The sequence below is a fragment of the Balaenoptera ricei genome, chromosome 2 (genome assembly GCF_028023285.1).
Source record: "Balaenoptera ricei isolate mBalRic1 chromosome 2, mBalRic1.hap2, whole genome shotgun sequence".
Taxonomy (NCBI): domain Eukaryota; kingdom Metazoa; phylum Chordata; class Mammalia; order Artiodactyla; family Balaenopteridae; genus Balaenoptera; species Balaenoptera ricei.
Window position 1 is genome coordinate 5,714,071 of NC_082640.1, and position 16,665 is coordinate 5,730,735.

The following is a 16,665-nucleotide window of genomic DNA, read 5'->3' on the forward strand; positions in this document are numbered from 1 at the left end:
TTCGCTCTCTTAATGAGTTCAAGTGGTCCCTTCAACTCTCATCTACTCAAGACTTCTTTCTTCAGAGACTAGAACGTAACATGGTCAGAATGTGCTGGTGGTTTCCTGAATTTACAGGATTCACAGAGGAGGCCGTGGAATTCTCCTTAGGCCTTAGAAGTCTAAAGAAACTTTGCAATGCATTAAACGGAGAAGCACATAGAAACTGGTTGGGAAATTATCCCCGAAGCAGTCAAGTTTGTCTTTGTTTTCATGATAGAAATAGATTGAGCTATACCTGGTAAACTATAATCATCTTAAGAATTTTTTAAAAATCTGCATTCATGGCTGATAAATCCATTTTAGTTCTTTCCTATAGTGGAAGCACAAGTTATCCATTGAATTGTCCCCAGTGTTACATTGACACTCTTTTCCCCCTAAAGAAAAAAAAAAAAGGAAGGAGAAAAGTAACAGTATATCAGTATATCAGCTATGCTGTCTAAGGCTCACTGGGTTCCATGTTATTGCAAAATTTAAAGAAAAGGAGGCTGAACGCTAATGCAGTTTGCTGGTGACAACGTACTGGGGCGACTATAGAAATTGCTGCTGGCTTTGGGAACATGGAGGGCAGAAAGAGAATTTGATAAAGTTTATGGTCACAGACCAACTGCCTCAGCAGAAGAATCATCTGGCCTCTTAGAGGTAGATGAACCTAGAAAAGGCTTATGAGGGAAATGGAAGTTGTAGTTTGAGAATGTTCTCCATAGGATTCTGATAAATCCTCACGCCCTCCGCTTGGTTCAAAACCACTGGCTTATAGAATCAAACAGAACAGCTGTCTATCAAATTTCATTCAGTTAAATGCAATCTTCTCTCGATTCCCTCGTCTTAGAGACAGTTAGAATACTATATTTTGTTGACTTTTAAGGTCAGTGATGTTGTCTGACAAGACTAAACAGTGAGGAGATGAGTGTGAGCAATAAATGTTCATCAAATTACTGGGAAAATAATATTCACAAAAATACTCAGCTCCGAATCTGATAGCTCTTAGCTTGAGTATGGACTATCCCATTCATTTTAGTAGATTAAATACAGTGAAGAAATTATTAAAATTTTAGGTAATTATCACTTTTATCTTGCTGATGTATTTTGTCACTATTGGTATTGTGTTTTTTACGCCTTAAAAAAAAAAAAGCACAGCCAAAAGTTTTTTTTAAAGTTTTCTAACAGTTGTGTGTCTGTTTAGATATGCTAAACAATAATTATGAAAACATGAATTGGAACAAAATGACACCTATGATAGAGAAAGAGGCCCGTACCAAAAAAAGCATTCTTTTTTACCCGTTGGAGGCACTCTTTCCTTTGTAGTTGAGAAAGATAGAAAGGAGATTTGTGAAATGTCTGCTATTAAACCAGAATTTAAATGTGCATCAATGTAATAGCTTGAAATTTTTTTTATTATTTGTTCCTACTGAATTCATTGGATATATCTTTCAAAAGATACATATATGGTGACACTGGTGTGTTATTCTGCTCAGGTAATGCTGATGGGCTTCTGATTTGGAGACTTTGTGGAGCTTCAGAACCTAGAATGCCATTGGTTATACCTTATCCTCAGATATGGATACACTTTGTCACCAATGAACGTGTAGAACATGTTGGATTCCATGCACAGTATTCCTTTACAGGTAAGACTTATGATAAGCTCTCCAACTCTGGCAATAACATAATACATAAATTTTTTGATGACATTTTCCATAAAGATCTCGCATATATTTTGTTAGATGTATTTCTAGGTTTATTTATTGGTTTTGTTGGTAGTGTCAATGAGACATTTTTAATTATACTTTCTAGCTGGTTGTTGCCTATATCTAGGAATTTTTAAATTTTAATACATTAATCTTTAGCCCACAGATCTTGCTAGACTCTTATTAGTTTTAGTATTTTGTCTATAAATTACCTCTGGATTTCTGTGTAAACAGTCATATCTTCTGCAAATTGATAGCAATTTTTCTCTTTCAATCCCAATTCTTGATTTCTTTTTCTTGTCTTATTTCACTAGCTAAGGCCACCATCATAATGTCAAATGCAAGGGATGACAGCATCTTGTTTCTGACCTTAATGTGAATGCCTGTAACATTTCATTGTTAAACATACTGGTTTCTCTTAGGTTTTCAAGAAATACTCCTTATCACATTAAAGGAAGTCTCTTCAATTCATGGTGCACAAAAAGTTTTTTTGTTTTTTTGGTTTTTTTTTACTGTCAGATTTTGGCAAATGGTTTTTCTGCATCTATTGAGATGATCCTATTTTTTCCTACTTTAATGTGTTAATGTGATAAATTGTATTAAAAGATTTTTCTCTTGTTAAACCATCCTTTCATTTCTGGGATAGACCCTACTTGGCCATCATGGTATTTTGGACATATTACTAAACATAATTTGCTAATGTTTTGTGCTAGATTTGTATCTGTGACATTCAGTTTGTACCTGAAAATTCAGCCCAAGACAGACAGTACTCCTCCTTGCTGCTTCTCTGGGCCATTAGAGTTTTTCTAGTCCATTTCACTAATGTGGCAGCCCTTTTAGATTCTGAACTTTATGTAAAAGCCCTTGCTTTTGTGGAGGTCCAAGGCCATATGTTCTCTTTTTGCCTGATCATCAAACCTCAAAACACAACTCCTGGGGCCCACATCTTGATTCTATATCCTCTTAGACCGACATACTCCCAGTTTAAGATACCCCTTGGAATTTGAGTACATTTATTGTTTATAGTTCTTAGAGATCTCCTTTCTTTCCATTAAGTTGGGCTATGAATCAAATATATTTTGGTTATAATTTTATTTAACATTTCTTTGTGTTATAACCAAATGGTTGGTTGGAGAAAGGAGTGAGATTGATTATCTATTCAGTCAACCATGTTGCCAGCTGGTTTTTCTTTATCAGATTGAAAGAAAAGAGTCAGATTTCAGGAAGCAGTATTATTTGTGTGGAACATCAGACCATACCATGCTTTAGAAATGTATCCATGTTTCAACTTGCTATACTAATGTACACTTTGATAGCTGATTACAATATATGTGCTTGTTGTCAAACGACAAAGTCTTCAGTTATGGTACTCGTCATATTCTTCAAGCTTACATTTATTTTCACAGGCCTAGTTTTTTTAAGAAAGGCAATGTTCTTTACTTTGTTCCTAGTGCATTTACTGTCAGTTCTATGCTCATCTAATTATTCTCCATTTATGGTTCAGATAATCTTCCTTCTCCTTTGTGTCAAACTTGAGCCTGCCTTCACTGTGTGATTCCATTTGATTAACACTATATGGGATTCTGTTTATTTCTAATCTTCCATCTAGTTTTACTTTGCTTTCATCCAATTTCATCTATTTATTCATTTATTGTCCTTTTTTTAAATCATAAAGTATGATGGTTATAAGTAGTATTTACTTTGGCTTTACAGAATTTGGTGGTTTTTTTCCTTTCTTATTTAGAAGTTTACAATCTAATTTCAGACTGTGGTGGAATACAGATAGGTGAGAATGGAGTGATCTCAAGCCCCAACTATCCAGCCTCTTACGATAGTTTGACCCACTGTTCTTGGTTGTTGGAAGCCCCAGAAGGCCACACCATCACTGTGAGTTTTGATTAGTGGGTAAAATAATTCTGAAATTATACAACAAAAGTACCATGTCCTGTGTGGAAACAGAGTTCTTTTAATAAGCAAGTGATTAGAATAGGCTTTGATCCAGGTCATCTTTTCCCTAAAATTCTCTGATTAGAGTATATACATTGGCATCTACAAGTTTACAACTAATGGAGAATGAAATATCTTTCAATCTTTTTCAAGCACAGGAGAAGCTCTCTGTAGAAGACAGTTCCCCATCCAGAAAAGAGATGTATTTATGTTCTTGATATGAGTTGCCATCCCAGCCCAGGGGACTGAGGATGACCCTAATGACTCCCGTTCTGGGAGAAATATCCCTTCTCAAAATTTCCAAGAGAAACTTCAATAAGAAAAAAATAGAGGAGGACAAGGGAGAATGAAATAAGAGACATAAATACAAAATTATATAAATTAAAACAAAATAAAAGGGTGTGTAAGGACTTCAGTCGAACTCTACATAGATAGGCTCACTTACAGCTCAGAGTGTTTCCTCATTTCTTCCCTTTTCTCCTGCAGCTGACATTCAGTGATTTTGACATTGAAGCCCATGCAACCTGTGCTTGGGACTCTGTCACAGTCAGAAACGGTGGTTCCCCCGGATCACCCATCATAGGACACTACTGTGGAAGTTCAAACCCCAGGACAATCCAGTCGGGTTCCAACCAGCTGGTGGTGATTTTTAACACGGACCATTCGGTGCAAAATGGTGGCTTTTATGCTACATGGAACACAGAGACTTTGGGTAAAAGAAAGAAACATTCTCTGCGCTTACTGTCTTTTATCATCGATGTATTTTAAAAATTTATTAACTAGCCCAACAAGTATACATTTTGTACCTACTCTCTGTCAGACTCAATTCTAAATGTTTACACATGACATCTCATGAAGCAACCTTGTAAGGAAGACACAGTATCAGTGCACATTTTCTCCACTTGCATGGGTGGAAACAGGATAAATGGGTGGATAATTTGCCCAGCTCGTGTAGCTGATGATCAGCAGAGTCAAGATTTGAATGAAGACAGCAGAGCCCAGAAACTTTGATCTTAATGCTTCACCGTGCTGTCTCCACAGGCAAAGGGCCATGGTACAACTAGGGAATCACAAGTAATAGAAAATATGTGTTGGAATCACAAGTAGTTTAACATATTTGGACCATGGAGGCAGAATGCTGAGTGGTGAGCTGAGGGCAGGAAAATAAGTAGTCCACATCCTGGAGAGCCTTGGTTTCTATGTTATCCCTTGAGCAGTGGGGAGCTATTTGAAGAGTTTTGAGCAGCAAAGTGACAAGATAAGTTTTGTGACTTAGAATGAATGCTCTGTATGGGGCAAAACATGATAGATTCTATTTCAAAAGATTACTTGTTGTACCTGCAAACTATGAAATTTCATGGAAATTTCATTTCATGGAAATTCCCAGAAAATATAAGACTTGCATTGGACACTTTTGTCAGGATCTCATCATAGTCTTGCAACATCACACAGGGCAGTTATTTCGAGAAGAGTCAGGGTGTTTGGGGAGCTCTCTGTGTGCTGCTGAAGCAGAGGGGAGCTGAGATGAACCACTGGTTTTCCAAGAGTTTAAAAGCAAAAGATACAGGGAATACTCTTTAACTTCATTTTGTTTCGAGTTCATTTTTTTTTCTTTTGCCATCTCTTAAGAACATACTTTAATATTACAAAACAGTTCTAGATTTTTCTTGCTTTCAATCCCTGTAATTTATTGTTCATCCATCGGCATTTCAATATGAATGAACCAGGTTACTTAATGGAAGATTTTCCCCTCCTCAAAATCATTTTCTCCCGTCCAGGATGTTAGCGTAAAATTGCAGATGAGTATAGACTTGTATTCTCATGTGTTAGTGGCAATAAAATACAAAGCTTGAGATTGTTGGGCCACAAATACTACATAGCCTCAAGGGGAGTAAAAATTATTGCTCTTGTTTGAAGACAGGATAGAAGTCTGTCCTCTGCATGGCAAGGATTAATGGTCTCAGGTGAATTCAGTATAGGTGTAACGAACCAGTAGCAGCTGTAGCCTCCTGTGGCTTCAGTGACCTTCCATTTGCTGAGAGTCCTTGTTGTGGACCTGCCCCGAAGGTCAGAGACTCATATGTAAGGAAAGATGCACTGATATCTCACATTTAGAAATGTGTCCTTTCCAGAAGTCTTCAGTTACCAAAATTGTTATTTTCATCACAAGGTAATGACTTTTTCCATGACAATTTTTCAGGTTGTGGTGGAATACTTCATTTAGACAATGGTACAATCAGATCCCCCCACTGGCCTCAGAATTTTCCCGAGAACAGCAGATGTTCCTGGACAGTCATTACTCACCAAAGTAAACACTTGGAGCTCAGCTTTGACAACAACTTCCTCATCCCCAGTGGGGACGGACAGTGTCGGAACAGCTTTGTGAAGGTCAGTGCACTTGTATATTTAATTGGAGCCAAGCTGGTTGCAGGAACGTAAACGTTTAGACTAGAAATGACTCATTGCCTCTCAAAGGAGGAGAAGGACAATTTTGCTGCTTGGATTTCTTGAATGAAAAAGTGAGAAACCTCAACCACTAGGAGTTAAAATTTGAACCACAACACACATTGCCCTGTGACTTTCATTTGCTAATACATAAGCAAAGACACTTAATTTAGGAGATTGTCTCACCTTATTAAATTCTCATGAGCATTTACTGTTCTTCCTTTCTATAGAAACTAAAGAGAGAAGGGCAGATTTCTTTCTTCCTCCCTTCCTTCCTTCCTTCCTTCCTCCCTCCCTCCCTCTCTCTCTCTCTTTCTCTCTCTCTTTCTTTCTTTCTTTCTTTCTTTCTTTCTTCCTCCCTCCCTCTCTCTCTCTCTTTCTTTCCTTCTCATTTTCTCTTTCTTTTCTATTTTCTTTCTTTCTAATAGACCCTCAAGGACAAAATGAATCAAAGTCACCGTGACAGGCAATATTTAGAGTATCCTATAAAAGTTACAGAAGGCTAGACATGTACTAGTGCCAGCCTTCACCTGAGCCTTAAGCGCCCACAAGCTGACCAGACCGTGAGGGACCCATCCATGTAAAATCATGGCCATGGGTCAGTCAGTAAGGCTCTCTTCCTCTCCAGTTGTAAATACTGCTCCTGTGGCCCTGACATCACTATTCATTGACTTATGACCGTGATAACTGTATTACAAATTCATTCCATCTGTGCTATTTTATATCTCATGTGTTCTATCGCTAAGGGGACATACACCTTTTAGGGGAAAGAACATTCGCCTGGACTCCGCATCTCTTGCATTTACCACCTGCATGTTCCTCTATGAGCCAGTTACACATTTGGGCTTTAAATTACTCAGCTGTAAAATGAAGAGAATAATTCCTACTTTAGTAGGACTGTTTTAAGCATTAGAGGTAATATGATATAATAACATAAATAGTGCTCCGTGCTTGGAATATGAAACCACCTAATGAGTAGAAGTGGCTTGTATTGTCAATGTTGTTATTATTTTACATCATCTCTCAAATTATGTTTTATATCTAACTGATCCATGCATGCTGTTGCAATAAAAATCCTAGACTTGTATATAATACATGGAAAACAAAACATCGTATACACTTTTCCTAACTGCTTTTTTCATGAAACAAATGAACTCTCTCAGGAATTGAGTCAACATCAAATATATAGACAAAGTAAAGTCTTTCAAGTTCTTCAGTTGTAAAAATGGAATGTGAAAAGTTATGCAGTCCCATTTCTCCTCTGGATGGAACGGGAATCCCTCTGACAGGAGGCAAGGCTGAACCACTGGCGGGTGGGATCCATCTGGAACTCTGACAAAACTCAGTGGCCTGGGAAACACACTCTTTCCCTGCTGGGCCTGAGACTCCAGTTTTTGCCAAGAGATACTGAGGTGGGTAAACATGACAAGCAAGAGGGGCCCAGCTCCAGCAAGCAACCCTTAACCTCAAACCTTATACAAAAATTAACTCAAAATAGACCATAAACCTAAATGTAAATATACAGCTATAAACTTTGAGAAGAAAAAGAACAGAAAATCTTAGGGACCTAGAGATGGATGAAAAGTTCTTAGACTAAACATCAAAAGAATAATCCGTAAAAGGAGAAATTAATAAATTTTACCGTATCAAAATTAAAAATATTTTGCTCTGTAAAGAGATGAAAAGACAAGCTACAAACTGGGAGAAAAGATTTCCAAAGCACTTACCTGACAACAGACTACTATCTAAAGTATAGACAGAACTCTCACACCCAACAGTAAAAATACAGAGTCCAATTAGAATATGGGCAAAAGATATGAACAGATATTTCACCGAAGAGGATATTCGGGTGGTGAATAAACATACGAAAAGATGTTCAACATCACTAGCCATTAGGAAAAATGAGACTTAAAACCACAATGATTGCCACACACCTGTCAGACTGCCCAGAATAAAAAACAGTGACAACACCAAATCCTGCCAAGCTTGCAGCAAAGCTGTGTCACTTATTCATTGCCAGTGGGAACGTAAAATGGCACACCACTCTGAAAAATAGTTTGGCAGTTTCTTGTAAAACTAAACACGCACTTACCATAAGATACAGCAAGTATACTCCCGGGCATTTATCCCAGAGTAATGTAAACTATGTCTGCACAAAAACCTGTGCACAAATGTTCATAGCAGCTTTATAGGCAATAGACAAAGACTGGAATCGGTGCACATGTCCTTCAACAGTTGAATAGTTCAGTGAACTCTGGTACCTCCATACTGTGGAGTACAACTCCTCGGTAGAAATAAACAAACTTTTGACAGGCTAACGATCTGAACAAATCACCAGGGAATTAAACCAAGTGAAAAAAGCCAATCCCGAAAGGTTACATACTCTCTTATTCCATTTACATAATATTTTTGAAATGACAATGCTTAGAAACAGAGGACAGACTACCAGAGGTTAGCAAGATGTGAGTGTGGGAATGAGTCGTGTGTGGTTATAAAAGGGCAACTCTAGGGAACCTCAGTGTTGGAGCTGCTTGGTGTCTTGAATGTGGTGGTATAAGCTTGTATGTAACTGAATACACACACACGTGCGTGAGCGGGAAACTGAGTAAGATGGGTGGACTGTCGAGTCAGCGTCCTGGTTATGATGTTATATTACAGTTTTACAAGCTGTCATTGTTGGAGGAATCTGGGAAATGGGTACAGGGGATTTCTCTGCCTCTTACAACTGCATGTGAATCTGCAGATACTCAGTAAATGTTTTTTTTAAATTGCTTGAGTGATAAAATATCACCTGAAGCCAGGCTGAATTGTACCAACCTTAAGAAATGTCAGAAAGTTTTCGACAGTTTTGTAACATTTTGTAGGTCCAGTATCACTTAAATGAGTTCTAGGTCATAGAGCCAATGAAATGAGATCTTGACTGACAGGTATCGATGAATATTTAACAACTCTTTACCATTATTATCATTATAACACCCGTGTTCTTGAGCCAAAAGGTAGAGATGTCAGATCCATAATTAATGACTTCAGAAAAGTGTAAGCCCGTGAGGGTTCTTGAAGTTCTTTGTTAAAGAACTGGAGATTCTTTCCTAAAAGTTTTAGCTCTTATCACTTCACCTCTTGAGTGATGTTTGTAAAAATAGCATATGCAGATCTCTCAGTAAGTCATGTTTACAATTTAACAGAATGTGGTTAGAAAACTTCTGTATACTGTTTCCCTGGATAGTTAAAGGCAGGGGGTCAGGGGACATAAAGGGGATATTAGGGAAAACAGGGGGTGTGCACTTCTTTCCTGACCTTTTTTTGATCTTTTGATTTGGCAGAATATCTTTGCTTTTGTTCTCAGCAGCTCCAGTCCCAGGCACCTCCCATATCTCATAAATGGCAAATATAATTGGACTTCAGTAAGATGATTAACAGCAGGATTCGCAGTGTTTGAGAATCAATTGAAATATGACTTTATAGCTACTTTTCTAAATTTATTTTTATTTATTTATTTATTTTTAGCTGTGTTGGGTCTTCGTTTCTGTGCGAGGGCTTCCTCCAGTTGTGGCAAGCGGGGCCCCTCTTCATCGCGGTGCGCGGGCCTCTCACTATCGCGGCCTCTCTTGTTGCGGAGCACAGGCTCCAGACGCGCAGGCTCAGTAGTTGTGGCTCACGGGCCCAGTTGCTCCGCGGCATGTGGGATCTTCCTAAACCAGGGCTCGAACCCGTGTCCCCTGCATTGGCAGGCAGATTCTCAACCTCTGCGCCACCAGGGAAGCCCGAAATATGACTTTAAAGAGCCGACGGGGCTCTGAACTGGCGTTACCTCGCACCTCTTCCCTGGGCTGATTTGCTAATAGAAACGTTTGTAAGGGCCTGGTGTGTGATTGCTTTGTTTGAGGAATTGTCCTGAGAGTGATACGTTCAGAATGAGTAATTTGATGTGAAGGGAATGTTGAACAGTCCAGTAAGACTAATCCAAACCCAATTACCTTCTTGCCTTCCCGGGCTAGAGAATTCTTAGCTGGGGCTTTGGGGCGGGGCATCATAGGACGCTCGGCGGCAGCCCTGGCTCCTCCCCACTACATGCCACGCCCACACCAGACGTGACAATTGAAAACACTTGCAGACATCCCCAGATGCCCCCGGGAAGGGCAAAATTGCTCCCGGTTGAGACTCACTGGCTAAACGAGTTTAACAGTGCTTTTCCCCCAATAACGTGCATTTATTACCTAATATCAGTATTTTCCTTGAGTGACTCAACACTGTAGATACCGTGATCTCTTGCCTGAACTACCACACACCCTCCTGGCTGATCTCCCAGCGTCCTCTCTTTTCCTTCTCGTCTCCTCTTTGAGCTTCAAGCCTCCTGGAGGCCCCTTGTCCTGCTCAGGATGTGGCCCGGACCCCTGACATGCCGTGGGGCTTGCACTGACTCTGCAGCCCCACCTCACTCCTGACTCAGATTTCGCTCTGTTTAAACTAGCCCTGCCCCTTGCTGCCCCTGGGGCTTCTTCAGGCCTCTCTTGATTGAAGTCAGGCAAAGCCCCTTCTACACACTCTCAGCTGCTCCACAACAGCTCCTTTCACAGTTGGAATTTGCATTTAAACGTGATTCTATGATTAATATCCTTCCCTAGGCTGGTTTAGGATTGGTTTGATCAAAATTGGAATTTTGATACTCACAATTTATTCCCCAGCAACTATTTTTCAAATGAGCATATCATCATTTGCTTCTTTTAAAGTGGCCAGGGTCTACCTGGGAGTTGGTGACCCAGTCTTTAATGAATTGCAGAGAGACTGAATCTCATCCTTTCTTCAAAATGAACCTTAAAATTCAGCAGTGCCAGGAAGTCTTCCGTGATTTATCCCAATTCATGCTAATTACATGTAGACCTGAAATTCATATCCACTTTCTTCCCATGGGCTTCTTGCTTCGTAAATCTTCTCTACTTGCAACCCACAATTTGCCAGCCATGCAGGACAAATGGTAAACCCCACAGTAGCACACATGCTGCTCTGTTTCTCCCGGCACGTAGCAAGTTGAGCTAGATCAGGTCAACTAGGAAAAAGCAAGAGGAAACTGGGTAGTGATTGAGGGTTGTTGTTGTTTTTTTTTTTAAATCACTGCCTAGATACACAAAAATGAACAGTCTCCTTGCAAGAGTCACGAATGGGCTATACTATAAAACAGCCTAAAGAAACGGTTCTCAAAAGAAAATATTGCAGATTTGTGTGTTTTATGTACTAGTAGGTTTAGTCTATGTACACCTGAGTGCTATTATTTTCCAGCCTGAGCACAAATTAAACATTGACGGGGGAAAACCTGGAGCACTAAGTCATGTTTCTGGCTTTTCTAGGTGTGGGCAGGCACTCAGGAGGCTGACCAGGCCCTGTTAGCCTCGAGCTGCGGGAACGTGGCCCCAGATCCCGTCATCACGCCCAGAAACGCCTTCACTGCTGTGTTCCAGTCGCAGGAGGTCCCAGCTCAGGGCTTCTCTGCATCCTTCGTTAGCCGTAAGTAGCGCTGAAAACCGAACCCAGGGGGCCTTGGAAGGGCGTGGCTGCCACAGGCAGGGGACGAGGGGTCTGCTCCAGGGTTGACTTGTCTGGAGGTCCATGGGGAGCGTCTGGGTGGGTCACCTCATCCTGAGTGCACCCTTCCTTCCACATCAGCAAGAACGGAACTGAATCCAGCTGATGGCAGTAGAGAAATGATGTAGAAGGCCTGAGTGCGCGTCACTAATGTCTGAAATTAACCCTAAAATCTGCCTCAGGGCAGGGATCGGGCAGAAGCCCCGGAGGCCATAATTAGTAGACGCCGGGCCTGAAGCGCATTGCCTGCCTGCATGGACCTCACCTGGGGCTGTAAAAACGCGGTCTTCCGCCCAGGCTTAGCGGAATGCAGAACTCCCCTGGCTGGGGACTTAATGTGTTAGCTCTCATCCAGGTGATTCTCACGCTCAGTCAACCTAGGGGGCCGCTTCCTTCAGGTTTTCCCCTTCCTTCTCTGACGACTACTCAGCAGGTAGAAGAGTGGGGCACGTGGTTTTCAAGTCTGAGACACAGTGGTGTGTGTGCTTGTTGGCTGAATTAAATCAAGTAGCCACTGTTTGCAAGCCACTGTTTAGGAAAAAGTCTGACGAAAGGAATCAGAGGAAATAATGCAGTGAACAGGTATTTCAGACATGAGTAAGAGCGGGGTGTAAAGGCAGTAACAAAAGACCACCGCAGACCTAATTTTAGGTCTTCACTTGGTTCATTGTGCCTGTGTATGTGTGTGTCTTAATAACAGGTTAAAAGGATACTGATATTTTCTATCTATGTAATAGATAGGGAATGTGTGGATTAACTAGTTAGTGGTTTGATAAAAACAAATGTCATTTTAGTGGTAAAAAGGTAGTTCTCTTCATTTCTGACACCTGGGAATCATGTGAGAAATTTTTTGAGTTGGGATTAGTAAATTCAACCATTTTTGTAAAGCAGGTATTATTTTTATAGCCATATTACAATGGTAATGAAAAGAACATATTTTTCTATAATATAATAAGGTATTTTTAAACTGTTAAGCGTATTGATCTGGTACAGATCACTTTTCAGTAGTTTTATTTCTTTAGCTACATAAATCCTCTTCAATCTTTGCTAAATTATTCTTCCTTTAATATCTTAAAATTAAGTGATTTGCAATGGATTTGTAAAATTTCTACTTAGCCCAAAACTCTGCATCATTTTTCTAAAAAATATGTAATATTCTCATTTTGCATATTTATTTTTAAATCAGAGCTCCATTCTTTTAGTCATTGTTACTTCCATTTGGAGTAGCTCAGAGAATATGTTTCTAGAGAGCTTGGGAAAGTTGAGGCTTTCCCTCACTGATAAAGAGATGCTGTCTGGCAGAACAAATGTTCTGATAATGGCTTTTTCTTCCCACTTAGGATGTGGAAGGAATTTCACTAATCCTTCAGGTTACATTGTTTCTCCAAACTACCCAAAGCAATATGACAACAACATGAACTGCACCTACATCATAGAGGCCAGTCCTCTGTCCGTGGTCCTCTTGACTTTTGTGTCTTTCCATCTGGAAGGTAAGTTTATTCTTATCTAAATTACAGTTGGTTCTTAACAAATGAATGAGTGATAAGCAGAGGCAGAGATTGTCTAAAAATCACCATTTGAGGAAAATATTAAAAATGTTACAGAGTGGAGTTGATGTAAACTTGATTAAAACTCCATCCAATATTTTAAGAGCACAAGTATCATCCTATACATTCCATCCAGAGGTTAAAAAATAATGCAAGAGCTTTAAGAACATAAGCATCACGCAAACGGCCTAAAGAAAATAAGCCTGAAATCTATTACATGTTAATCATAGTATCTAATTTCTTCATTTGCGTTTATTCTACACACGTACAGGTGCCTTCACAGTCACACACACACACACACACACACACACATACACACTATAAACTAGCAAGAGAAACTTCACTTCTGAGTCAAAGTAGGTGCTCCAAAAATGTTGAATGAATGAATTAATAAAATTAATAAATATTTGTGTTCTACTGTCATTAAATATGACTGTGGGATACTCTCTCATCTTCTTTTTCATTTTCATCCTCATCAGTACCACAGGGACAGGGAAATCCCTAACTCCAGTGCCCCTTTGGGTTCATTCCCTGCCTGTTGGCGAAGGGGACAGTGGAGCTGCTGGTCTGGGCTGGGTTCTGACTACGCTGGACACAGCTTGATGTTTACCCAGCTGGTATCACATGGCAGAGAAAGGTTCCCTTCAGGTGGATGGGCAGCTCCAACCACTCAGGCATTTTAATATTTTTCACGAATTAACTTTTCATTTCTAAATTACAATTAATCTGTACGTTTGCCAAGCTTCATCTGCCCAACCAAAATTTCTTTCTCTTTGGGTTGGTCTCCCATGGCAGTGAAAAGTTAAACTTAGCAAAATGTTCTACAGTATTCAGCGTCCAGGAAAGTTATGTTTCATAAACATAAAAATGACACATCAGTACTCATAGGTTGATAAATTATGCAAAGTCTCTCTCACTGGATCCATTTTCTGTGACCTCCTTTTCCTACATCTCTACACGTTGTAGTTTTTGGTATGTGTTTGCTGGAAAATGCCAGGTATGAATTGATGTATGTCTCTGTATGAATGGACTATGAGGTAAAATGTAATCTTCTCAGCATTTGCTAACACAGAATCCCAGCAATATAGAAAGATGCTCATGATATATAAAGCATTAGGGGAAGGTAAAGCAGTTTATATAAGAGATCCGACTTTTTTATTTAAAATAAACTGTGTGAATAAAATCTGTAAGACTATTAACTAGTACTTAGTTGTTACTACTGTGTCATAGATTTATAGGTGATATTTATTTTCTTCTTTATATCTTTGCTATTATCTTATTAAGGGAATGTTATTTTATATTTTTTTATTTTTATTTTTGTCGAAGTATAGTTGGTTTACAATGTTTTGTTTGTTTCAGGTGTACAGCAAAGTGATTCAGTTATACATATATATATTCTTTTTCAGATTCTTTTCCCTTTTAGGTTATTACAAAATACTGAGTAGAGTTCCCTGTGCTATACAGTAGGTCCCTGTTGGTTATCTATTTTATATATAGTAGTGGGTATATGTTAACCCCAAACTCCTAATTTATCCCTCCCCCCACTTTTCCCTTTTGGTAACCCTAAGTTTGTTTCCTCTGTCTCTGAGTCTATTTCTGTTTTGTAAATAAGTTCATTTGTGTTAATTTTTAGATTCCACATATAAGCGCTGTCATATGATATTTGTTTTAGTGTGATAGTCTCTAGGTCCACCCATATTGCTGCAAGTGGCATTATTTCATTCTTTCTTTATGGCTGAGTAATATTCCAGTGTGTGTGTGTGTGTGTGTGTGTGTGTGTGTCTGTCTGTCTGTCTGTCTGTCTGTCTGTATATCTCACATCTTCTTTACCCATTCATCTGTCAATGGACATTTAGGGTGCTTCCGTGTCTTGATTGTTGTAAATAGTGCTGCAATGAACATTCGGGTGCATGTATCTTTTCAAATTATAGTTTTCTCCAGGAACTATATGCCCAGGAGTGGGATCCGTGGATCATATGGTAACTCTATTTTTAGTTTTTTAAGGAACCACCATACTGTTCTCCATAGTGGCTGCACTAATTTACATTTCGACCAACAGTGTAGGAGGGTTCCCTGTTCTCGACACCCTCTCAAACATTATTATTTGTAGACTTTTTGATGATGGCCATTCTGACCGATGTGAGGTGATACCTCATGGTGGCTTTGAATCTCATTTCTCTAATAATTATCGATGGTGAGCATTTTTTAAAGTGCCTATTGGCCATTTGTATGTCTTTGTTGGGGAAATCTCTGTTTAGATCTTCTGCCCATTTTTTGATTGGGGTGTTTGTTTTTTGATATTGAGTGAAAAAGTTATCTTAATAACAGGGGAAAAACATGTGGCTTGGATTGTGCATTTATATGTGCATTTGTCCTCACTAAATTACATAAACACGAGAATATCATATGCCGATATTATTTAGACTGAAAAAGGAGATGCTGGTAAATGTACTATATAATATAGCCACAGAAAGCACTGCCTATACCAATGGTACATGTATTATTAGAAGGGAACCTATACTGACACCGCACAGTAGCTCCCTGAGTTTAGTTGACAGATGGGGTAAAGGGGCGAGCATACGCTAGACTACCTGACCTGGGGTGGGGTAGGGCAGGCGCGGTATTTTAGGACGGGTCTCAATGCCAGATTGGCCACTTACTAGTCACATGGCTTTGTACAAATTACTTAATCTTTCTGGTAATCACTATAATTTTTACCAAAATATTGATATAAAATAGTAGTTGTGAAAGTCAGATCATGCCCATAGAAACATACCTTGTGAACCATTGTTTTGTTATTTTTGCTGCCACCAGTGTGGATCTCCAGACACGCCCTTTAACACAAGTCAGCTGCGAACAGATATTTGGTTTTGCCAGATTAAGTGCTTTCTTTTTATTAATGGATTTGCTCGTTCTCACCCAGTTGAAGAGACTGATCTTTTTATAAGATAATATCCTTATGATAATATCTTGTGACATTTCCAGTGCTACATGTTCTCAGCGTTTTCAGACTGCTAAGTGAGTAATTTCTGGCTTAGATTAAATGAATCACGATGATTCCTAAAAAGGGCAACATTAATCAGATTTATTTTGTGGTTAGATTCTTATCACTAATCATATCAGTGCTGACGTTCATGGAATACCATCAGCAAGTTAGAGATCCACTAGCTACAGTAAAAACCACCTCCCACCCCTTAAGTGAGCCTGAGGAATTCCTGTGCCATGTATTGTGATAAAACTGAGTGAGAGTTGCTCTCAAGAAAAATCACAGCCTGTCTGCAGGAGCATTGGTCTTCCTAGCTGCCATAGGCCATAGACCTGTTTCTGAGAGATTCTGTCCAAATGACTAAGTATTTCTGAGCCCAAGCGGCCAGCAGACCCTGCGTTGACCTGGGTGGAGATGAAAGTTCTGGATCTGC

General features: G+C 39.4%; 1 protein-coding gene across 1 annotated transcript in view; it reads left to right on the forward strand.

Annotated features, from left to right (window-relative positions):
* Nucleotides 1-16,665, forward strand: part of CUBN (cubilin) — a 267,353-nt gene that overhangs the window by 193,006 nt on the left and 57,682 nt on the right. The window contains exons 51-56 of the mRNA XM_059910072.1: nt 1,518-1,667; nt 3,493-3,614; nt 4,161-4,386; nt 5,875-6,062; nt 11,465-11,621; nt 13,040-13,189. Of these exons, the coding sequence (XP_059766055.1) occupies nt 1,518-1,667; nt 3,493-3,614; nt 4,161-4,386; nt 5,875-6,062; nt 11,465-11,621; nt 13,040-13,189 (993 nt within the window). The remainder of the gene's footprint in view (nt 1-1,517; nt 1,668-3,492; nt 3,615-4,160; nt 4,387-5,874; nt 6,063-11,464; nt 11,622-13,039; nt 13,190-16,665) is intronic.